Below are 26137 nucleotides of genomic sequence, written 5' to 3' on the forward strand. Positions count from 1 at the left end.
CCCCCACCTTACTAGTTTAAATCCTCCCAAGCAGTTTGAGCAAATTTCCCTGCCAGTATATTTGTCCCCTTCCAATTTAGGTGCAATCCGTCCTCCTTGTACAGGTCACTTCTACCCCAGAAGAGATTCCAATGATCCAAAAATGTGAATCCTTCTCCCATACACCAGCTCTCAGCCACGCATTCATCTGTTCTATCCTCCTATTCCTGCCCTCACTAGCTCATAGCAACGGGGGGTAATCCAGATATTTCTACCCTTGTGGACCTCCTTTTTAAATTTCTACCTAACCCTCTGTAATCTCCCTTCAGAGTCTCAACCTTTTCCCTTCCAATGTCGTTGGTTCCAATGTGGACAATGACCACCTGCTGGCCCCTCTCCCCCGCGAGAACATTCTGCACCCTCTCTGAGACATCCTTGATCCTGGCACCAGGGAAACAACACACCATTCTGCTTTTTCTCTGCTGGCCACAGAAATGTCTGTCTGTACCTCTGACTACAGAATCCCCCTAACACAATTGATCTCTTGGAAGCCGACGTACCCCTCGTTACATCAGAGCCAGTCTCAATACCAGAAACTTGGCTGTTTGTGCTATGCTCCCCTGAGAATCCATCACCCCCAACATTTTCCAAAACAGCATACCTATTTGAAATGGGTATATCCACAAAAGACTCCTGCTCTAGTTGCCTACCTCTCTTACCCTTCCTGGAGTTAACCCATCTATGTGACTGTATCTGAGACTTTCCCCCCTTTCTATAACTGCCATCCATCACATACTGTTGCTGTTGCAAATTCCTCATCACTTCTATTTACCATATGGAAGTGAAAGTATTTAGTGATGGGGGGGGATGGTCTGCACATCATGTCAGAAGTAGGAAGAGATCCAGAGTTCAGACAGGTGTTAAGGGCAGTCTTTTAAAGGAAAGCTGCATAAGATTACTGCAATGGAAAAGCTCAGCAGGTCTGGCAGCATCTGTGAAGAGAAATCAAAGTTAATGTTTTGGGTCCAAAAGGTCCACTGGACCCGAAACATTAACTTTGATTTCTCTTCACAGATGCTGCCAGACCGACTGAGCTTTATTAGCAACCTCTGGAATTCTCTAATGATATTGAACATCCAGTAACTCCACATCACCCTTATATACATACCAATTCTGTCATACTTACACTCAGCTCTTGCTGCCTCCATCAACATTCAGTATTTAACAATGGCTTTACTTCACAAATGCTACACAACCTCTCTCATTCAAGACAGGATGACAAAATAAGAGAGCACAGCTGGCAGGGGAGAAGCATGCCTGCATTTCTTGTGGCCTGCAGTGGAGTCTTTACATCTATTCCTTGCTGTCTCTACTCAAAACTCTCTTCCCTAGCTACTGTCTCCATCTCTCCCTCTGGTAACTATCTGAGATTAAACCAGTATCTTTGCAATATTTGTGAAAATTTGATCACAACCTCACACTGTGCCAATTCTAAGCTATATTTTTCTTCATCTGTATTATTGTTTGACTTTGTATAGTGCCAGCTCATCTGTTACTGAGACCCTCATCCATGCCTTTGTTACCCTTCGACTTGACTATTGCAATATATTCAACTGGTCTCTCGCATTTTACCCTCCAGAAACTTGAACCTGTTCGAATCTCAGGTTCTCAGGTCCAAACTATGTAAGTTGACCTCCTTTCGTTGAGCACCTGCTCCCAACCCCTCTGGAACTGATTAGTTAGGGTCTCTTGGTCCCCCAAGACTATGTCTCCATTTCTGAAATTGCAAGAAGTTCTCTTATCACTCTGTGCTTGCTGAACCCCACAAGGTTTTGTTAAGGTAACATCTTTACCTTAAAATTCTAAACCTTATTTTCAAAGTTCTCACAGCTTGCTCCATGTTATCACTATTCCAACAATCCCCTGTGACATCAGCAGTGGTGACAATAGCATATTTTCAAACCCCAATATATCTGCATCCTGTTATCTGACATGATAAGCAAGCAGCTGATGGTATGACCATTGACCTCCTGCCTTCCAACCCACTGAACACATTGCTCACAGAATCCTCCCCCTTCTGAGTTTCAGACACATAATGACTGCCAACTAGTATCCATGGAAGACCCAGGAGGAAGAAGAAGAGAACTACAGCATGACAGTGACAGAAAAGACCCATCACTTGATTTGATATTTGCAGCTACCAGTTTTGACCCTGCCACTTAACTTGGAGACAAATAGAGTGGGCAAGAGTGGACAATGATGCAGCATCACTATCTGCACTGTCCAACTCAGGGCTGAGCTGTGTGACATCATGATAGAATTAATTCAACATCTCAGTGTACACAGATAAAACAATTGCATGGACTCATAGTCCTGGAGAATACACCGTGGACTGTACAAGTTGTGGCCATTGTTGCAGCCAGTCGCTGCAAAACCCAGGGGTAGGGCTTTGTAGCAATGCTACATTCAATGCCATGTTATTGAATTTCATACCCTAAGATTTTAATGTTAAAGACTAGAAAGAATGGGTGAGAAGAAAACTAAACTAAAATTAAATAAGTTTCAGTTTCCAATAACAAGTATGAGTGGCTTCTTTTTTTATCTGTGCACTTTACAGGGAAGGTTTTAAAATATTTGGGTTGTATAGAATTTTGGGGCAAAGTTGTAATCTTATAGGTACCTACCATGGACTTTCAGCTGATATTTTCTTTCTGATGTTCCAGCCTCATTGACTGCTACACAGACATACTCTCCATTGTCATGCGGTGATACAGTGTCAATAAGCAAGGTCCCATCATCCAAAATGGAAACATCTGGCTCAGTCCCAGTCAGCTCTCTTCCATTACGTAGCCACTTAATTACAGGTTTTGGGATACCTAATAACAGAAAATTGTAAACTACTCAATTAAAAATACTTTCTTTATAAATCATTGTATGAATGGCCAAGAGCACAAATTTAAAAAGAACTTGGCAGATTTCCTGGAATAATCTTTATGGGCAGATTGATTATGCCCGCATCATGTAAAAGGCAGCTAATTAATGTCAAGTTGGTACAGGACAGAAAGTAACACTAATGCCTTTGCAGCACAGAAATTCCATAATCCTCAAAGGTTTCTCATGGAGGCCACTTTCTAACATTTTACAGATTACTTAAATGATAGTCAAATATGCATTCATGATAATTATCATAAGATTTTAAAGTGTATTGTCTAAAAGACAGCAGTATTTCAACTTTAAATATTTCAGTTGTTATATTTTGATCATCTTAAAATTGTGATGCAGCATCATCGGGTTTTTAAAATTATTGTAGTTCAAATTACTTAGTTCAAAGCACAGCACCACTTAATATATACATTCAGAGTCTGACCAAGTTCAGTATGTTTGCAATGTTAACCACTGAAGGATTTCTTGGTATTCTTGGATACAGTAAGCAATGAAATTGGAACTGTAGATTTACTGAAAGTTGGCCATAGGCTGTGGGCAGCCTGTAATGTAAGGTATATGTTTGTTTATATCTATATAAAACATCATTTATTTTATAATCAGATTTTGAACTAGTGGCATGTAGCTATGTGTGTATGTAGAGGTTTAATAATTAATTTGACAGGATTTATGAAGGCATGATTTTAAAGCAGTACATGCCAGAGAGCAGATGACCGGAGTATTCATGGAATGATAATGCAAATTAGTTTGTATTGTGAAGGTTCGATGATCAGAGAGAGCAAATATTGAAAGGAAATAGTTAGTTTCTGATTTGGAAGAATCAAGAACTTTCGTTAGGCCACATTTGGAATATTATGTAAAGGTATATGAGTAGGCAGGGAGTAGAGGGATACAGACTGCATCGTGACAAAACTTTTTTTAGTTCAGAAAGGCATCATGTGTTGGCGTAGTCTTGGTCGGCCAAAGAGCCTATTTTTGTGCTATACTGTTATACCTTTTCAAAGCAGTTAGGTGCCATATTCTGGGATTTAAAGGTGCTGCATCATTGGCAGCCACTTCCTTAGCTCCTGTGAAAATATGTATATATGTAAAACAAGTGGGAGGCTACTGCGCTAGCAGGGCAGGGTGCCAGGTGCATGGGATGTTAGGTGGGTTGTAATAGGGTGCCTTGTAAGTAACATAGGATGCCTTGGAGTCAAGTAGGTAGGTCATCAAGGCATAAGATGGCAAGGCAGCCAGATAAGCGATGCAGCATTCAGGATAAGTTGGAATGGGTAGGGCGTGCAAGGGCAGGGAAGATGTTGGGTTCATGGAGTAAGGAGGCATTGGGTGTCAAGGGACAGGAGAGACATGTCAGATTCTGTGACATGGAGGTTGTGTGGTGTTGGTAGTGGTGGTATCAGATCTGGTGGTAGGGAAAAGAATGTTGGGCCCCAAGGTGGCTGGGGGGTGAGTGGTGCTGGGTCCCAGTAGGAGAGGGGGTAGTCAGATGGAATGGCATGGACATTCAGGCCTTGGAGGGGAAGGGGTCTGTTGGGCTCAGTGGCAAGACTTTGTCAGGTCCCAGGGAGAGAATGGGGTTGTCGGAGCCTTTCATGTCCCATGTTTAGACAGGGTGTTGGGTAGGACAGGGGTAGTGTTGGGTCAGGGTCTGAGGGCTGTTTAGATGGGGCTGAACGTGGCAAGTTGGATTTCAGTTTAACAGTTACTCAGAAGTAATACTAGATTTTTAATAGCTTAACTTTTCCAGAGTTACTGTTGACTTAATTGCAGTGCCACTATGAGTTTACGACTTAAATGGATACTTTCAGAGGGTTGCCCAATGCAATCTTCAATTTCCCTGGCAATTCACTCAGAGTCTGCTCTGTAGAGGATTCCACAGTGTCACCTTGCGCATCTTCCATTTACACTGCAGAAAGAATTATATGGCCATTGGAAAAGCCAGGCCATTATCTGGTTTCCTCAGGTAGCCAGTATGCATTTCAGAATAATGCCTACAATACAGGTTCAATTCCCATTCTAGTTGACACGCTGTGCTGACACAAGGTGCTCTGATACCTTGTCCTCTCCTATGAAAGTGGAAAGCAATAGCAAACCATCCTTTAAGAAAACAGTCCTAGAAAATGGCTCAGGTTAAAACATCAGCAGACAATTAATTAAGGACTTGTCTTCGAGCAGAATACTCATGGATGGAACCTGATTGCTGGTTTGTCATGCTTCTTTTCAGAGGGCAAGGCATTAAAGGCTGCTGGAATTTGCATAGATGGATTATGATGAATCAAGTACCTTTGATTCCTTTGAAAAGAATAGTGCCATATTATGGCATCATACCAAATTCTTCTAACTCCTGTCTTATGAATTGGCAGGAGATTTGGGTTTGAAATTGTATCAAAAGTGTTTGTCTATGCTGTTTGTCTGCTTACAAACATGACTCGATATCAGGTCTGTTGATCATTCATTTAGTAAAAATGGATATCATTGATCAGAGTAACTAAGCCATGGTCTTATTTTGAAATGTTTTGATTTCCTTTGCATATAAAACTCTCTCACAGCTGATTTATGTGGTGTTCCCTGCTGGTAGTGATATTTTCACAGATTATCATCTGCCAAAGAGAGCAGTTATTGCTCTCAATTCTTGGAAATATTGTTTGAGCTGATAGTCAAATGCTCAGCGTATGTTCAGGAACCACAGATTTCAGCCCATTAAAAGCTATAATGTTTCATGTATAACTAATGTGTACTGGTCTTGCAAAATATGACTGTTAGGTCATTATAAACAACACTTACTTTGGAAAAATAAATCCTTGAAACTGAGCTGACAACTTTTTTCCTGAAGAAATTCCCAATGTTTTTCCAGGGCAAATCTTTTTGATAATAAATTTTAATTATCTGGTCCTACTACCGAGTGCCAATCTCCTGTTTTGTCCCCTTGTATATTTGCAAAACTATACTTATCCAAAATCCCACCTTGAATGCCTCAATAAGTAAGCATTCACCACATTTCCATATTCTAACCATATCATTTTTGCTTCATTTGTACATTAGTTTAAATCTATGCCCTCTCATTCTTTTTCTTTTTTATGAGCAGGAACAACATCTTCCTATCTACTCTGTCCAGCCTAGTTATGATGTTGAAAATATCTGTCAAATCTCCTCTCAGTCTTCACTCCAGTTGGAAAAGTCAAACTTCAATCTTTGATATCGGGAAAATTGTGAAAATGCAGTCCAATTTTAAGGCCATGGTTTGAATGGCGAGATAAGAATTTCACTAATATACATTATCAATCAGCAAGAGGCCTATTTGCATGCATTTACATCTCATAAGTTTCACTTCATTCATATGCAATTTCCTTTCTCCCACATGCTAGACAAAAACTGGACAGTGATAATTACAAACATAAAAGTCAGAGCACGTATCTGGTGGTTTCAGCTCTCCATTTGTTCCTCCAGACTTCCATCCTAGACAGTATTCCCCAAAATCTCAGTGCATGTCCATGTCCAGTGACCATCTCCATGCCCACATCCACTTATTTTGGCATCAGATGTGCACCAACCTCATCGCATCATCATAACACATCTCCGACTCACTTACAATACACTTCAACCATTTCAATCCTGCACTTTGAAGTGCATCAGTACCTTTCACTGTAATACTGTTGTCAGCAGACTTTGGAGAATTGGATAGACAACTAGCTCATGCATCAGGAAGTGCAGCTTAGCGGTCTTCACTCACTCACTTTGCACTTACTTGGCTAGGCGCAGCATCTCTGCCTTCCCTTGCCTTTTGCACTATGCCACTTCATTCAGAACTTACCTGCTCACAGTAGTTCTGTTTTCCCTTTTTACTGAAAATATAAAGCCAGACAGCTTGTCATGATTGTCAATAGTATCTGTTAAAGATGTGGACATGTTGCTGTCAAGTCTGCAGTTTACATGGCAAACACACTGTTTATAGATCAACCAAATAGCTGTGTCTCAAATCCTACGAGGGGTAGTTACATAACCATAGAATTATACAGTACAGAAGAGGTCCTTCTGCCCACTGTGTCTACTCTAAATCTGGTCCCACTTTCCAGCAGTTGGCCAATAGTTTTGAATGTTATGACTTTTCAAGTGCTCATGCAAGTATTGTTTCAAAAGCTTGTGAGGTTTCCTACCAAACAGTGTACTACAGGTTACACCACCCTCTTTTTGGTGCCCAATTATTGTCAAATTCCCACTATCCATGAGGTATGCTCTCTATCATTCCAGGTATTGGGAAGTTCTGCTGCAATATGAAAACTAACCATCTACCATTGTGTGACCTAGAATATAATATGTTCCTAAGGGTTCTAAAGTGGATAATATATGAATTTTTCAGACTCACCCTTGGCTGGACAGGGGAAAGCAATACGCTGGTTTGCCACTCTCTCTTGAAAAGGATTATTGTATGGAGGCCCTGGGTCTTCAACTGTAGGAGGTTCTGTAAAAATTATAGAAATAGTAACAATCAACTCAATTCATCAAGTTAAAAAGGTGCTAATTTAAGCATGTCTAATTGTAATTGGTTAAGCCAACCACCACTGTATCAAGTGTTATAGGACCTGACTCTTCAATGGAAAAAGAAGCCCACTACTTTTAAAACAACTGGCAACGAAAACCCTTTTCATTAACTGTATCCTCTCTGCTGTGCTCTCATCTCCAACAATAACTATGAGACATTTGTAGACTTCCTTACTAAGATCACAAGCAATTTCTTCTCTTACTTCCCCACATTTAAACTTTGGCAAACATCTCCCCCATTGCTCCACTTTGCTCGAGTTCTGAACTCAAGCTTTACTGCAGTTTAAATTCATTCTCCCTCTCAAACTTTATGAAATTTATCTTGACCCTGAGTTCCACTGCCTGCTCCCTTGACATTATTCCCATTAATCACTTGAGCAACTAACTTCCCTTCCAGGATCTCCTTTAGCTCATATTGCAATTCGCTGCATCTCTTTGGATATCCCCTCCTATCCTATTCAAATTCAACATTGTCACCTACTTCCTCAAAAAAATAGTTTGGTATGTCTCTCTGAAAAATGCCACATTATCTGCAACTACTCTTTCCTTTCCAAAATTGGTGAACATTGTTACCTCTCAAATCAACGCCTAATTTTCATGATTATATCATCATTCTTTAGTCAATTTCCTACACGATCTAAGTAAAACCGACCTTGACTGGTCCCATACTTATCAATTCAACTGTATCCAGAACAACTCCATTTTTCAATTCTATCCATCCCCACCCAATAGTTACCTCATGAATCTGTGTGTTGACCACCTCCTCTCCATCTTTGTTTTACTAGGATCACCAGAGACATGGTGCTGACCTTCACAAAGATACTGGGAAGAATTAGCTCCACCCCTATGGTAGTGTACAGTGGAATGTCTGTGGATGTTGTTTATATTGAGTTCCAGAAGGCATCAGATAAAAGTCCTACATAAGACACTGTTAGCTAAGGTAGAAGCTGATAGAATTGAGGGCAAATTACCAATATGGCTGGAAAATTGGTTGAGTAACAAGTGACAGAAAGTAGAGGTAGTGGGTAGTTATTCAAATTAGCAAGATTTGGCCAGTGGTGTCAAACAAAGATCCATGTTAGCACCTCAATTATTAATATTATTTATTAACAACTTGGACACTGGCATAGAAAGTCATATATCCAGATTTGCTGATGACACAAAGTTAGGCAGCTTTGTAGACGGTATAGGTGATAGCATAAAATTACAAAAGGATATTGATAGGCTAAGTGAATGGGCAAAACTGTGGCAGATGGGTCAAAGGCAGGTATGTGGAGTTAGACCACAAATCAACCATGAGTTCAGATTATAACAGGATCTGGACCAGATGGGCCAATGGGCCGAGAAGTGACAGATGGAGTTTAATTCAGATAAATGCGAGGTGTTGCATTTTGGGAAAGAAATCTTAGCAGGACTTATACACCTGAATGGTAAGGTCCTAGGGAGTGTTGCTGAACAAAGAGACCTTGGAGTGCAGGTTCATAGCTCCTTGAAAGCGGAGTCGCAGGTAGTTAGGATAGTGAAGACGTCGTTTGGTATGTTTTCCTTTATTGGTCAGAATATTGAGTAGAGGAGTTGGGAGGTCATGTTGTGGCTGTACAGGAAATTGGTTAGGCCACTGTTAGAATATTGCGTGCAATTCTGGTCTCCTTCCTATCGGAAAGATGTTGTGAAACTTAAAAGGGTTCAGAAAAGATTTACAAGGATGTTGCCAGGGTTGGAGAATTTGAGCTACATGAGAGGCTGAACAGGCTGGGGCTGTTTTCCCTGGAGTGTCGGAGGCTGAGGGGTGACCATACAGAGGTTTACAAAATTATGAAGGGCATGGATAGGATAGATAGACAAAGTCTTTTCCCTGGGGTCGGGGAGTCCAGAAGTAGAGGGCATAGGTTTAGGGTGAGAGGGGAAAGATATAATAGAGACCTAAGAGGCAACTTTTTCACGCAGATGGTGGTACGTGTATGAAATGAGCTGCCAGAGGATATGGTGGAGGCTGGTACAATTGCAACATTTAAGAGGCATTTGGATGGGTATATGATTAGGAAGGGTTTGGAGGGTGCTGGCAGGTGGGACTAGATTGGGTTGGGATATCTGGTCGGCATGGACAGGTTGGATAGAGGGGTCTGTTTCCATGCTGTACATCTCTATGACTCTATGAATGGTGAAACAGGTTTGAGGGGCTGAATGGCCTGCTCCTGTCCCTACGTAAATAGTGTTAACATTTCCCATTTATGTTAAGGAGACTCATCATATTTATCTATATAAATATGCGAGTCCCGGAACAGGGTGGGCTGCAAGCCCTGGAACAGCGTTGGGAAGCAGCCCGGGAGCAGCATGCAGGTAGCCAGTCCTGGGTAGAGACTGGCATGGGGGAGACAGTCCTGGAACTTACTCTGAATAGCTGAGTGCTGGTACAGAGTGGACTGGGGCTTGGAGTGGATTGGGGACGGCTGTTGGACTGGGGTCTGGCGCGGGCAATCAGACCATGTGCGGAGGCCTTGTGCTGAGCTGATACAATGTAATGTTTAATTTGAAATTTCCCATCTTACTGTAATGTCAACCCTTTAATGATGTGCTATTTTAAAACTTATTTTTCAACTCTGCAAAGTAATGCAACAACTTTTATTCCTCTGCTGTATTCAAGAACTATAGCTAGGTACTTGCACCTAAGATGTTGCCGTAAGGTGCAGATATTGAAAAAGCTTTTCACTATAATCCTGCATGGAGTACATTATAGTAAAAGGATATTCTATACTCCATATTTTATGTTCATCATATATGAGAATATTTGCTAATGATGCAGAGATATCAAACTATTAAAATGTGACTTTAGCATGCCAGCTTTACAAACACTATGCATTAGAAACCAGTACTGCATTCAAACTCTTATTCTTCAACATAATGTCAAAAATATATTCTTATTTACATCTCAATTAATACTCACCATGAACCTGGACAGTTGTATTTACTTCATGCTGACCTGCCACATTTTTGACAACACAACTATAAACTCCTTCATCAGTGATTTGGACCTTCTCAATAGTCAGTGTGCCTTCAGCATCCACATTGTACTGTTTGTTATCTGGCCAAATGTTGTTACTTCCTCTATACCATGTTATAGTGGGTTTTGGCACACCCCATGCATTGCAGGGAATGTCAACCCTGTGACCTGCTTGGACTTTTATAACACGGGGTCCAGGTTGAATTCGTGGAGGAACTAAAGAGATAGTAATCAATGTAAGATTTATGATAGGATTTCTTCAGTGGAACACATTTGAATCCAAATATTAAACACATTAAACTTAAAGTTCAGATAGTACAGACAGAAAAAAAACAACCTGTTATGCTATTTAGCCACCTTGGTAACAATGTAAGCTGTCCATTCTTTCAAATGAAAACTAATTGACATTAACAAATGTTTCATACATCTACCTTAAACTATTGCAAAGCTTTGCCTACATTATACTATTTGAACTGAAAGTGATGCTCATCCCATCAGACAGGCAGACAGAAAAGTCCTAACTACAGGTGTACCAGACTGTACTTTACCAGGCTGTACATTTTTCAATGTTAATGTATTAACTGCCATTAATAATCTTATAATGATTGCAATGACATCCTGGTCTCAGCTGTTCACTCAGCCCTCCCATTTACCTCTCAGCCCCTTTGGGCCACCTCCCTTATTTCTGATGAAAAGCATGTGCTCAAAATGTCAACTCTCCTGCTCCTTGGATGCTGCCCGAGTGGCTGTGCTAATCCAGCACTATACTGTTTGACTCTGATCACCAGAATCTGCAGTCCTCACTTTCTCCTCAGCTCTTTAGCCCACCATTCCCTTCTGTCTGCTCTGCTCTGCTCACACCAACGCAGTGGCTCTGTGGTTCCTTGTGCTGAAACAAACCTTGGTACCTTTCTCTAATTTTCAAGCACCTCTCATCTCTTCTTTCTGATTTGAGTAGTTTATCAGTCACATAAGAAATAAATAAATGGAAAGTTTGTTACATAAGGGCTTATTATAAAGAGGTTCCGGTTTGCATGAAGTGGCTAATCCTGAATGAGTGAAAACATATGCCTTTGCAATAGAAATAACAGGAAGGCTGTAATTAGGCAATTAGGTAACTTGCAGCATGTGCAGATACACAATTAAGTGTACAAATCTGCAAGCTGCTGTCAGTGATACCCTGCTTCTGCACAGGGTGTAACAGTCTTCACCAATAGAGTTTGTTCCTTTGTCACTGTTCATAAAGTCCAAGCTATAATCTTTAAAATCTGGTGAAGAACACTTGGAAATCACTGTTTTGGTAACACCAAAAATAGCTTTTGTGGGAACAAATAAAAAATTAATAATGCAATTCCTGTACATATTCCCCTTGAAAGTAAACCACATTTAATAACCTCTGTAGTGGTGTGGATTCTGGAAAAGTGCACTTATTATTTTCATTCACTTGGAATCACGTATCACAAAGACACAATGTGATAAGATGAGCCATTTTGCCCGATGTGTACTGTTTGGAAGTTGATTCAGTGGAAAAGTGAACAGAGTTCATATTGAAAAGCGGGAAAAAGAAACACAGGACTATGGGTAAACAACAGTGAAGAAGAAATATTAGCTTTTTCAACAATGAGGACAGGCACATGGGCCTGCTTCAATGCTGTAAGGTTCTATGATTTAAACAGTGTATTGCACTGATTCATGAAATATTAGTTTAAGAAAGTAGCATTATCTATAGCTTTTCAACATGCAGGTGACACTTTAAATATCCTACATCTGCACCATTTTTCTATAAAATATTCTTGTATTTTTGCTAATGGGTGTTAGTGTAGAGGCTATAAATGAAATATCTGCTTGTAATCAAGTTCTGAAATCCCCTTCAATATATTCAACAGAATTAAATACTGATAGAAATGAGACTGGAGTACTGACCTCAACACAAACTGTCATGAGTCACAAGTGAATAGATGGTTCAACTCAAACAAATTTCAAAAACATATGTTTTTCTCTCTGGAGAGTTAAAGTACATGGCATGATCCTATGAGCAATTAAACATCACAAGCTGAACAATAAGCAGTAACGATCCTCAAAGAACTCACCCCAAGCATCTCTAATCTTTGACACCAAAAAAAAAGAACTGACATCACTGATCTAAACATAAATGGAAACATACCATTTACAGTCAGTTTAGTATACTGTGTAACATTCCCAGCAATGTTTGTTGCAATACATAAGTAGAGCCCACTATCAGACAGTCTGGTTTCAATAATTTTCATTAATCCAGAGGATAGTTGAGTATGTCTGAAATATAAAATATAAAATACATTTTGAATTAACAAATGCTAACATCTTAAAGGGTACCTGGAAATTATATAATGCTTTCTGGTTTAAGATAACAACGTAAACATTGACTCAACATTGACTTTATTAATTTCAGATCATAACTATGGCTATAATTTTGTACAGTACATGCAGATAATTATTCTGTTGTAGCTCCTCTGGACCCATATTTTGTTTATTCACTTGTCCCATAATCTCTTCTGCATGCACCATCAACCCTAACACATACCTTCCTTTTTTTTCCCTTGCCTCCCCCTTTGACCCGAACTGCCACCACTTATCTCTTGTTCTCACTTAGCCTGTTTTTACTTTTTAACTCTAAGTTCACCAGTTCGAAATATTGACTGTTTTACTTTCCACTTATACTGTCTGACCCGTTCAGTATTTTGTTTTACCATCTCCAGTACTTTAGAAACAGATAAATGAAATGACTGTGAGACAGCCTCGTAACTTCAGCACAAGGTTCTCGAATCAGGAGAACAACGTTTGCAATGTAGATTTACATAAAGCAAATTATACACAAACAAGAAATATGGGTGTTGGAAACCTGAAATTAAAACTTAAAGTTGGAAATCCTCAGCAAGTCTGGTGACATTTGTGGTATCAGAATGAGTTGAGGTTTCGGGCTGGCAATGCCTCTTCATTTGGAAAACATGAGAGAGATTTCATGATAAATGAATCATTGAAGTTTCCAGTGGTTGTAGCTTTGCTTGAAGTTTCTTCCAATGCAAAAAAAAATTGATAGCATAATCCATTTGTCAAGGCTGGTGATAAAATGAATTGCTGGAATAAAATTCTATATCCCATGTTCAAGGTACCATGCATGACAAAAGGCAAATGTGGAAACCACTCCTGTATTCAAATTTACATGGCCTGTTGAAGTAAATTTTACCAAATAACTGTCTGTCAGCTTCCATCTTTGATCCATGTCATGAAGAGCAGGAGTCACTCACTGGAGTCCTAATCCTCAAGCAAACTGAGCATTCCACTAAAGGTAGCCAAGTACAGGTTCATAGACCTGGTCACTGGAATGAAAAAGACTACCAACACTGAGGTAATCTCCCTTTATAAAGGTCCAGTCCTCTCTAGAATATCTTCACTTTTGTTTTTTACTTTGATTAACCACATGTGGAATATTTAGATGGATTTGTTTAAAAACAGAAGATTTGGAAATTTTTTCCATCCTTTTGGAAAAAAATTCCATTAATTAATCGTTTAAAAATTAAATTTAAAGTGATGGATTCTTTTAAAGCTACAAATTGCAAATGCAAACCTAGAACATTCTGAAGACAACTCCACATGATTCAGTGCCTACAGAAAAGAAGATTAAAATTTTAGTGCTGCCACCACTTAACAATTGAAAACTCAAAGACAACTGAGCACATCAATAGTATTAGAAAAGTCTGAGTAGCTGGTTTCAGTCATTTTGACGATGTCAGTTTCAGTTCAGACTGGGTCTCTTTATTGATGATTTCATGAACTAGCTAAATCTGTGGTCAGATGATCACTATGGCCATGGTAAGTCAGTGTCTTTTCTTTTTAGAAGCAGTTTTAGTCCACAAAACATCTCATGATTTAATCAAATGATGGAAGTCAAACATAGATCATTAATTTTTATGATTTTCACAACAGCAGAGGCATACTGTAAGTGATATAGTCGAACTGTTAACCATTTAAATTATGCAAAATGTATAGAAAAATCTTATTTTTGTAGTTTAGGGTTGAAAGTTTAGGGCGGCATGGTGGCACAGTGGTTAACACTGCTGCCTCACAGTGCCAGAGACCCGGGTTCAATTCCAGCTTCAGGCAACTGTCTGTGTGCACAATCTGCACCCCCTCACCCCCGCTCCCCCCCCCCCCCCACCCCGTGTCTGCGTGGGTGTGCTGCAGTTTCCTTCCACAGTCCAAAAGTGTGCAGGTTAGATGAATTGGCCATGCTAAATTGCTTGTAGTGCTAGGTGAAGGGGTAAGTGTAGGAGAGTGGATCTGGGTGGGTTGCTCTTTGTCAGTGTGGACTTGTTGGGCCGAAGGGCCTGTTTCCACACTGTAAGTAATCTAAATCTAAACTTGAGTATTCTCATTTAAATTATATTAATGTGGTGTCAATTTTAAGCAGCATGAGAAAAAATGTGAAACATGACTGGCCAATCGAAAGGGCAATTAATCAGAACCCACAATCAATCCCAAGATTAAATATCAGCTGGATCAGTGATGTACAGCATGCAAAATAGTGAACTGTGAGAAATTTGTTTTCAAACTTGAGTTACCTTGGTGAAAAAGGAGAGATAAGTTGCATATTTTTGGCCCAATTGATGATGGGAGGCGGAAAGCTTTGCACTTCGCAAGACAATGTGACATCCTCTCCTTCTATCACTGATACTTCCTTTGGACTTCCTCTCTCAGATCCTTTTGACTCAGTAATGATTCTTGGTTTAACTGGAATTTAAAATCATTTTGAATAACTTCTGCAAGACATTTATACTAAGATACATATAAAGCATAATCTGCATTAATACATTCCCATTTCAAGCATTTACTTATTGAAAAACGGAATTCTCTTTACTAGTTCCATGAGTTGTGAATTTCAATTCAAGTTTACGTTTGATCCGAATTTAGCAAACACAGGAATTTCACATGAATTGAACTGGAATAATTTACTATTTACAAAATTTCAACAGCAAACTTTAACAGAAACATTTGTTATGGACAGGCCAGACCCCTCAAAACATTTCGAGAAGGCAGCCTAGACCCTAACTTTGCTAGTTGTTTTAAGCAGGTGGATAGTGGATATTCCAGGAGAGATGCTGCTGGTCAAACTACTTAGTTTTAAACAAAACAGAATTTATTTACAAAATAACTGAATGAAACACAAACAAAATAAAACAGAATACCAAATAACTTAACCTATCCGAAAACCTGACAGATCATCCCAACTGAATGATGGCTGTTCCAAATACTTGCAACAGTACATAAACACCCCTTGCCACAAAAGGTATAATCAAACGTAGGTTCTTACAGGAAAGAAATCAGAGAGTATCAGGACCAACAGCTTTTTCCACACTACTTCTAAAAATCAAACCAAACCAGAGAAAGGCTGAGCTGAGAGAACTGGGGTCACTCCCCTTTCATTGTATAAGTGTTTTTTAAAACTTGAAAGTCTTCTGCCTGAGGCAGTATCTGTTGGCTATAAACAAATTGGCCCTAAGGCCCTTCAACCCTAGACTTTTCAGAGTCTGTGTCATTTACAACCTATCTGAAAAAAAACAAGGACAGCATAATCTTGTTAAAGGAGCAACTTTGTCACACATTTTATCAGAATGGATGTAAAGAATGAACTCTTTCTTTACTTATTATACAAAAATATTTTATGCGTACCATGTGGTATAGAATGAACACATCATTTAAAGTTACATGTGTTTGGAAGAACAAGGTTTAAGGAAATCTGATACAATTTGTAATCCTAATTACATTTGAAAGAGGTGCAGGTTGTTTTTCTTTAAAAGAAAGAAGAAGAAAGTAAGACTAATAGGAAAATTCACTTTTCCCGATTAACTGGTTTATTTATGAGAGACAAAGTATATTGATTGATTGATTAATCTATTATTCTGCTTAACATTAACAAATGTCAATTTTAGTACTTTAATACCAAGTCTGCTTAGCCTCACTTGACAACAAAAAATAAAACAGGATTTTGGCTCCTGTTTAGTTAATTTCCATTTCACAGAACCAGATTGAGCGAACATGCAGCCTTCAAGGTTGAATAAGGCAGATTAACAACTTCCCACCTTGTTAAATACTTATTGGACAACCGGGTACGGTAGAGAGGGAATTAACCAATGAAATAAAATCATAATAACAGCTGCATTTCACAATATTTTCTTTTAATTTATAGTTATAGAGACATAGAGGTGTACCACACAGAATTAGATCCTTCAGTCGAACTAAGTAAATCTAGTCCCATTTGCCAGCATTTGGCCAATATCCCTCCAAACCCCTCTGATTCATATACCCATCTAGATGCCTATTAAATGTTGTAAGTGTACCAGCTTCCACCACTTCCTCTGGCAGCTCATTCCATACATCCTCTGCATGTAAAGGTTGCCCCTTAGATCCCTTTTAAATCTTTCCCCCTCACCTTAAATCTATGCCCTCTAATTTTGGACTGACCTACCCCAGGGAAAAGATCTTGTCTATTTACCCTATCCATCCCCTTCATGACTTTATAAATGTCTATGAGGTCACCCTGCAGCCTCCAATGCTCCAGGGAAAACAGCTCCAGTCTATTCAGCCTCTCCCTGTAGCTCAAACCCCCAACCCTGGCAACATGCTTGTAAATCTTTTCTGAACTCTTTCAAGTTTAACAACATCTTTCCAGGGAGACCAGAAGTGAACACCGTATTCCGTAAATGGCCTAGCCAATGTCGTGTACAGCTGCAACAATGACCTCCCAAATCCTATACTCAATGCACTGACCAATAAAGACAACTGTATGGCAAGCCTAGCAAATGCTTTCTTCATTATCCTGTCTACCTGCAACACCACTTTCAAGGAACTATGAACCTGCACCCAAGATCTCTTTGTTCAGCAACATTCCCCAGTACCCTATCAGTAAGTATACAAGTACTGCCCTGATTTGCCTCTCCAAAACGCAACACCTCACATTTATCTGAATGAAATTCTATCTGCCACTCCTTGGCCCATCAACTATTCTGATCAAGGTCCTGTTGTACTCTGAGATAACCATCTTCACTGTCAACTACACCACTAATTTTGGTATCATCTGCAAACTTACTAACTAATGAGGGACTCTTATGAATTAAATGAAAACTAAGACAATAAGCTGGGTATCATTAATAGGGCCCTAACAGCATATATCTCTCAATCTTAAATAAATAAGCAAAGAAAATATCGTTCTATCATACAAAAAGTCAAAAATAGTAATAACTAACCATAATTAAGAGATGGGCCCCAGAAAACTGACACTCTAAGGAACCAGTCATGAGATTGCAGAAGATGACATCCATCACCTTTTAAAGCTAAATCATTTTGATAAGAGCCAATAAGAATGTAATGACGCGGATTCAAGATGGCAGCGACCCAGTAGGTCTGAGTCTGCTGAGCTCCATCCAGAACCCAGACAAAGTGGAGCACCTACCCTCCCTTCATCTTTTAAATTGCTAAAAATAGTTTTATTTTCCCTGACTGTTATAGCCAGGTGCACTCTAACATGACTAAAGGCAACAGAGCATGGAACTCACAATAGACAGGGTCGCCCCACCTGCAGCAACAGATGCATACACAGCCGCCCCGGAGTATTTACCTCCAGAGGCACAAGGATCGAAGCATCAATGGAAGAGACCCGGGCAAGGTGGGAGTTGATCTTAGTCATGCTGTAAAAGCACGATCTGGAGATCCAGACTCTCAGTCTGTGTGTTGGAGGGGCAGAGCAACAGGCCGCGTCTCCGAGACCGAGGCTGAATCTTCCGTGGGTCAGGTCAGACCCTGGAGCGCCGAGAGCTCCAGGTCGTTGGAAGAATATCCGATTGCTGGGCCTTCCCGAACAGGAGGAAGAAGGCCAGCTCGCTAACTTCCTGGAGCAATGGCTCCCACAACTGCTGAGGCTGGAGTCTGAGGTAGGCCGGGTGCGTGTCAAGCGAGACCACCAGGTCGCAGTGCTCAGGCCCGGATCGGACCAGCACCCCAGCCCAGTCCTAGTGCGATTCTAGAACTACAGAAACAAACAAATGCTGCTGGAGGCCTCCAGAGCACTGGGAAAGGATCCCCAGACTATGGTGTACAAGGGATCAAGAATACTACTCTTTCAGGACTTCTCCCCAGTCATGATCCACAAGAGGAAGGCATTTGATGAGGTAAAGAAGCGTATGAGGAATCTGAATATTCAATACTCAACGAGATATCCGGCAACACTGCGCTTCAGCCACGGAGGGTCTGTGTTTAACTTTGGATCGCCGGAAACGGCAAAATAATTTTTGGACACTATAAAACAGACTGAATGGCCTGAATTATATGGACAATTATTCTATTTTACCCTTCTTTCCTCCCTTTTTTTCATTATTTTTCTTAATTTTATTTGTAATCTGCTTGGTTTGCCTTTGTTGGTTTTTTAAAATTTTTCCTTTAATATATGTTGGGACTATAATTTTATATGTTTGATCTCATGTTGCTGTTTTGCCAAGAATGCCTAGGGATAGTAGTATGGGAGGGATGGGTTGTGTACCCACCTTTAACTCCCTTGTTATAAGATATTAGTATTTGTTATCTTGCTTTGTGAGGTCTGCGGCGAGGGCATGGCTCCAGCTGGAAGGAGTCATGGTGGGATTATTGGATGGTAGGAGTGCCCCGTGTGGACAAGGGGGAAAGTCTCCTTTTAGTTATGTTTTGTGTTGTTACATCTTCAGAGTAGTTTTTAGCAGTTTTGATTTAGTAGTTTTAAAGGTTGTATTTTTAAATTTATGTGAATTGTTTATAGTCTTTACTCAGTACTCTATGAGTGGGGTTCTTCCTCCTGGGGGCTCTAGGACTCTCTTGGACAATCATGGCTTGGCATTTGTTTAAATGGTGCACCTGGAATATTAAAGGGAGTTACTCACCAATTAAAAGGAAAAGGATATTGTCAAGTCTTAAAAAAGAGAAGGTCGATATAGCCCTATTACAGGAAACACACTTAACTGACGAGGAGCATTTGAAGCTGCAGCGGGGAGGATTTGGCCAAGTGTTCTTCTCATCTTTTAACTCGAAAAGTAGAGGAGTGGCCATTCTCATTCAGAAGAAACTTCCGTTTCAAATGTTAAGCCAAATAAAGGATGAGTCTGTGCGGTTTATAATATTTAAAGCTCTAATACATGGCAAAAAGTACGGGATCCTGAATGTACATCCTTTTAAATTCGCAACTAATGCACTCACTAGACTGATGGGCCTTGGGGTGTCATACAATTATAGGACAGGATGCCTAGGGGCTCTGTGGGTTTATCTCTACAATCTAGGCAGTTGATGGATTTGAATAGGAAGTTGAGACTGGTAGACATGTGGAGATGTCTTCACCCTGAGGGTAGAGATTTTACCTTTTATTCTAACCCACGTAAGTGCCAAACCAGAATTCATATGTTGTTTGTCCCTTTGGCCTTTTTGAGCTCGATACTGTCCTGCAAAAAAGGGAATATAGCTGTTTCAGACCACGTGGCAGTGTATATGGAGGTTAAGGCTAGTGGTGATGAGATGGTCTCTTGGCACTGCCATATGGACTGAAAATGTGTTGCTGGAAAAGCGCAGCAGGTCAGGCAGCATCCAGGGAATAGGAGAATCAACATTTCGGGCATAAGCCCTTCTTCAGGAATTTCTGAAGAAGGGCTTATGCCGAAACGTCGATTCTCCTGTTCCCTGGATGCTGCCTGACCTGCTGCATTTTTCCAGCAACACATTTTCAGCTCTGATCTCCAGCATCTGCAGACCTCACTTTCTCCCCACTGCCGTATGGACCCTTTTCTACTGAAAGATAGTAAGTTTATAAAATACTTTTTTCAGGAATTTAAAGCTTTCTGGGATATTAACTTAGGACGGCCAGCAACCCATCGATGATGTGGGAGACTGCCAAGGCCTATGTACGGAGCTTGAATATCTTGTATTCTTCAACCTGGAAACGACAGAGGGGAGAACAACAATTTCTGCTCGAGGCTCGCCTGAAGGCAACTGTGTCAGCGTATGTTGATGGACGGTCCATAACCAAATTGCTGTGGATTATAGACCTCAGGGCTACGTTGAATGCTGCACTTACTCAAACAGCAAAGAGGGAGATGTTATTTGCGAAGCAGGGACTATTTGAGTACGGTGATAAGCCAGGCAGGTACTTAGCATACCTTGCCCAAAAGAAGAAGGCTCCCTAATCTATTATATATATTAGAGAGAGTGCTGGAACTTTGACCTGTGATACTAAAACGATCAATGCAGCATTTAGAAAGTCCTATTTTGAACTGTATCAATTGGAGGACTGTGAGGATAGAACGAGAAAGGTGAAGTCCTTTTTTTAGAACTTGGACCTCTCGGGTGTAACCTCGGAGTAGGTGTCCTTTTTGAGTTCCCCCTTGACAATTCAGGAAGTGCAGGAGGCGGTGAGGCTGCTCCAGATTGGTAAAGCGCCCAGGCCAGATGGATTTCAAATTGAGTTCTATAAGGTATTTATAGATTAACTGGCTGGACCGCTTATGGACATGTACACCTATTCATTCAGTCAGGGTAGTCTCCCATCCTCTTTGAGAGAAGCAAATATCTGTCTCATTTTCAAGAAAGGGAAAGCCCCAGAAGATTGTACTTCATACAGGCCTATATCCTTATTGAATGTGGACTTTAAAATCCTGTCGAAAACGCTGGCATTAAGACTGGAGAGGGTACTGCCGTTTATCATAAAAGAGGACCAGACGGGGTTTATTAAGGGTCGTAGGTCTACTAATAATATTAGAAGAGTACTAAATATGGTGCAAGTATGCCAACAAAGAGCAATACCGGCCTTGATCATTGTCCTAGATGCAGAGAAAGCATTCAATCAGCTAGAACGGCCATACCTTTTTTATATTATGGAACGGTTTGATCTTGGAGAAGTTTTTACCAAATGGGTTGCAGTGCTATATAGTGACCCAAAAGCAGTGGTACTTACTATTGGTATGAGATCAGATAGTTTTAGTGTTGGCCGAGGTTGTCGCCAAGAGTGTCCTATTATTCACACTATTCGAACCGCTGGCGGAAGCCATTTGGAAGGACCTCAGCATAACGGCCCCGGAATTAGGATCAAGCAAGCATAAAATTACTTTTTATGCGGATGACATACTTCTTTTCTTAACTGATCCACTGACATCTGTGCCCCACTTAATACAAGTGGTTAATTTATTTGGTGTGTTTTCCGGGTACAAAATTAATTTCATGAAATCAGAAGCCATGCCAGTGGGAGGTCTTAGCAGCATATCCAACTTTGGGGATGGAACTCATTTCCCCTTTCAGTGGTCACAGGGAGGTTTTCTGTACTTAGGTATCTTTATCACCCTGGCTTTCGATCAGCTATATAAAGCTAACTATGTGTGCAGTTGTTAGAGAGAAAATAAGACAGGGAAGACCTTCTGATATCCTGGTTGGGAAGAATGCCTCTGGTCAAAATAAATGTCCTCCCTCACCTACTATACCCCATGAGTATGCTTCCTTTGATATTGCAGAGGCAAGTGCTGCGAAGGCCTTATGCCTGGCTTGGATCTTTTATTTGGCATCATAGATGGCCCCTTATCAAATTAGATAAACTGCAGCTCTCACAAGAAAGGGGGGGGGGGGGGGCTAGATTTCCTGGACATTAGGAAGTACTAACTGACCTCCTTGCTGTCATACATGGCTGATTGTGCCTCTCATGATCGACGATCAAGTTGGTTGGACATCGAGGCTTCCCAGGCAAAATGTCCCCTCATTAACCTGTTGTTTATGGACAAGATGAGAACAGTCACGGATCATTGTAAAAACCTGATTGTCCTAAACACAGTCAAAGCTTGGAGGTTGATGCGACAGGGTGAGTGTAATTTACAAAAAACCTCCCCCTTCACTCCTTTAATGGGAATGTTGGGATTTCAGACAGGTTTGATAGACGTCGGTTTTAAACTTTGGGAGTCTAGAGGAGACTCCTGCTTGGGAGATTTATTTGATGAGGACGTCATGATGTCCTTTGAACAGTTGCGTCTGAAGTTCGGGCTACCTAGCAAGGACCTCTTCCGATATTTTCAAGTACAAGTCTTTGTCCAAAAAAAAAAACCACACTGATGGTTAATCCCTATAAATCGGATATGGAGAGGAGAGTGCTTCAGCCAGTGGGTGCACCCTCGGTCAGTAGTCTCTATCACTTGCTAGGTACTAATGTGTCGAAGGACATGCAATGACTATGTAAAATCTGGGCTTAAGAATTAGGGGTGGAAACCTCCTCAGAGATGTGGGAGGACATCTGGGAAAATGCTAGAAAGATCTCTATTTGTAATAGGACTCAAACTATTCAATTGAAGATACTTTATAGGTCCCATATAATGCCAGAACGGCTTGCAAAGTTTAAGATAGGAGTGTCCCTAATGTGCCCTAAGTGCATTGTTTGTGGACATGCCACAGGATCAGCAAGTACTTGGATAGTGTAGCAAATGCCTTGACAAAGATCTTGGGAACCATGGGTTGGATCCCATGTCTCTCTTTATGGGTTTTCCAAAATTTCCCTCTCTAGACATACGTGGGAAGAAACTGTTTACTATCCTCTCTTTTTGTGTGAGGAAAAATATTTTAGTGAGCTGGATATTGGAAAATCCCCCAAGACTCTTGAACCGGCATAGAATAGTTATAGAACATATTCCCCTGGACGTCCTTACAAATATGTTGCACCAAAAAACGGAATTGTTTTATAGAACATAGCGGCCCTTCTTGAGTTGTATCGATGTAGATGTATCGGCCATATTATCTAGGGCCTTTTCCAGCCGTGAGGACGATGTCTATCGGTTCGGGGACCCCTGGAGGAAGAATCCTGTATAAATATGGGTATATTCACTATTGCTCCCATTGATGGGAACTGCAATGAGAGTGTGTTGAGTGTTGTAACTTTATTGAACATAAATTAAGCTACCTTGTTATGACTTGGTATAATTCTATTTTGAATGTTTATTTATTTATTTTTTTGTTAGCTATTTAATGTACTGTAGCTTCTATTTTATATATAGAGCTTTCTTTTTTTATATACATCCTCATTTGTGTTTTGGTAGTTTGCAGAGTAGATCAGTAGCCCATTTTCTTTATTTATATTGTAAAGTGGTTACACTATTTTGTATTAGTTTTGTAATTTTGTTAAAAAAACTTTAAAACTTTTTAAAATTAAAAATGAATGTAATGACATAGTGCTGTAGAGTCAGTGTTGGACAACAGTTGAGACAGTGGGGTGAGACTTGAAAAGTTGATAAACAGCAACTTTTAAGTGATCAAGACACATACCAAGTTTGAAACTGAAATTAGTTTGAACCCTGCTGTTAAATTGGAAACAGAAAACCCCAGAGATGGAGTGTCAACTACACACTTTAAGCTGAATGGGAAAGCATAAGCCATGATATGGCCATAAATTCAAAACTCTGCTTTGATAAGTCTTATTTTATAACTTAAGTGAAGTTTCCTGAGTTACCTCACTCAGCTGTTTCCTGGTGCCTTGTTGATTGAAGTCTCAAATGTATAAATAAACATTGGGTTTTGAGTTTAAATTGTAACCTAAACTTTACACCACATATTTCTATATTAATTACTTTCAATTCACTTAAATGGCACTTGATTTTATTTTGTAAGATTTCAATGCAGAAAGAGACCACCTGATCTACCATGTTGACAGTGGTTCCCTATAAGTGCAACTCAGGTGGTCTAACTCCCTACAGATGTTCAGGTGTCTAACATCGCCTCTTTATTTAAGTAGGATTGAAAGATTATGGTCAGCTTCTCCAAAATCTTTTCCCTTATTTCCCTCAGCATTCTTGGATTCATCCCAGTTTATCCTTGAAATGTATCAATTTTGCAAGCAGCAGCCATTCTAATGCCATTTCCCTACCAATATTTAAATTGATCCAGCATCTCAATCACCTTCTCACTTACTACATCTCTAGCAGCATCTTATTCCTTGGTAAAGGCAGATGCACAGTACTAATTTAATACTTCAGCCATGCCTCTGTCCCACATAGATCCCCCTTTTTGGTATCCACCCCTTCTCCTATTTATGTAATTATAGAAAACTTGTATTCCCAATTTTTACAGCAATCGTCGGCTTTAATTTTCACATGCCCTCAGAAATTTGATATTCAGCCTTGCCCCCCGCCTTGTGTTACTACTTGATATTGATCAGCCCCCTTTTCTGCTTCAACTAAATTTCCATCTCATCTATTGTCTAGAGAGATCTGATTTTGTTTGCCCTCGCTTTGCCCTTGTGAGAATGTATCTGATAACTGGATATATTCTTCAGAGGAATCTTCCCTTTAACTGGCACCTAAAACTGAATATCTGTTAGAGAGCAGTATGCACTCAGGGACCCCTGTATTGCTTGCCTGTTCTCCGTGAGTGCCCAATGACCATCTATTCCCTTCCTGCCTGCACTCCCACAATCTGCAAAGAGTCCACATGACAAAACATACTATTCATGGAGCTCACATCGTTGCAAATGCAAAAAGTGACTCTGGTGCTCCAGCCAAGGATGCGCATTGTACATTTGTTTTTCCACGAATATCCCAGATTTGTACATTTTTCTTTACTTTATTGGCATTGGATCTCAATTACTGACATTTTAACATGAATACTGTTAATCTAAAATGCTGTGGTGTTAGTACTATCATTGTAACAGGGACAGTTAGGGAAAAATACAGCTGTGTATTGTGGCCTGCCTCATTCATGATCTGTAAACTGGACAATGGCAAAAGAATTACCTCATTATCTTGTCAGTCATTGTTGTGCTATGAATAAGTGCAGCTGATTCAGGGATATGCCAGAGCAACAAGCATATAAATTGAAAATGCACAACACAACTATGTGGTTTCACATAAACTCATACCATAAACTGTCAGCTGAACTTTACGTGAGGCGTAGCCTGCTGCATTTGTTGCTGTACACACAAATTCCCCAGTTTCTTTACCAGTTGGTGAAGATATCAACAAACCACCATCTGGCTCTGTGCTGATTTTCCCCAAGTGCTGGCTTATGAGTTCACCATTCTGCAAAAGAAAATAGAAATTATTTTCAACGACTTTCAAAACTACAATTTATGGATGTAGGTTTGCTTGCTGAGCTGGAAGGTTCGTTTTCAGACATTTCATTACCATACTAGATAACATCATCAGTAAGCCTCCAGTTGGAGCACTGGTGGTATGGTCCCCTTTCTATTTAATTAAATGGAAAGGGGGCCATATCACCAGTGCTTCATCCGGAGGCTCACCGATGATGTTACTTAGTATGGTAATGAAATATCTGAAAACAAACCTTCTAGCTCAGCGAGCAAACCTACATCCAAAACCTCAACTTGAGCTATAAATCTTCTCAAAACTCGCTAACTACAATTTATAATCATTATTTGACAGTATCTCGTGTTTCTGAAAACTCTGCATTGTGGTCATTAGTAATGACCCAAATGAAACTTGCTGACCTACTTCAAGTTAACTTTTTTTTTATAGATATTTTTATTAGAAATTTAACATTTTTACAAGTTTACAAAAATAAACAAAACTCTCAGATATAAACATTGATATACAATTAGCTCAAATATACAATAGCCAAAATTTGACAAAAAAAAACAAAACAACA

The 26137-nt window shown here is 40.1% G+C and overlaps 1 protein-coding gene across 1 annotated transcript in view; it reads right to left on the reverse strand.

Moving 5' to 3' along the window:
• Positions 1 to 26137, reverse strand: part of hmcn1 (hemicentin 1) — a 599829-nt gene that overhangs the window by 280837 nt on the left and 292855 nt on the right. The window contains exons 21-26 of the mRNA XM_043699541.1: positions 25392 to 25551; positions 15064 to 15232; positions 12630 to 12757; positions 10409 to 10681; positions 7289 to 7384; positions 2664 to 2855 (exon numbers count right to left, since the gene is read on the reverse strand). Of these exons, the coding sequence (XP_043555476.1) occupies positions 2664 to 2855; positions 7289 to 7384; positions 10409 to 10681; positions 12630 to 12757; positions 15064 to 15232; positions 25392 to 25551 (1018 nt within the window). The remainder of the gene's footprint in view (positions 1 to 2663; positions 2856 to 7288; positions 7385 to 10408; positions 10682 to 12629; positions 12758 to 15063; positions 15233 to 25391; positions 25552 to 26137) is intronic.

Source organism: Chiloscyllium plagiosum, chromosome 11, assembly GCF_004010195.1.
Source record: "Chiloscyllium plagiosum isolate BGI_BamShark_2017 chromosome 11, ASM401019v2, whole genome shotgun sequence".
Classification (NCBI taxonomy): domain Eukaryota; kingdom Metazoa; phylum Chordata; class Chondrichthyes; order Orectolobiformes; family Hemiscylliidae; genus Chiloscyllium; species Chiloscyllium plagiosum.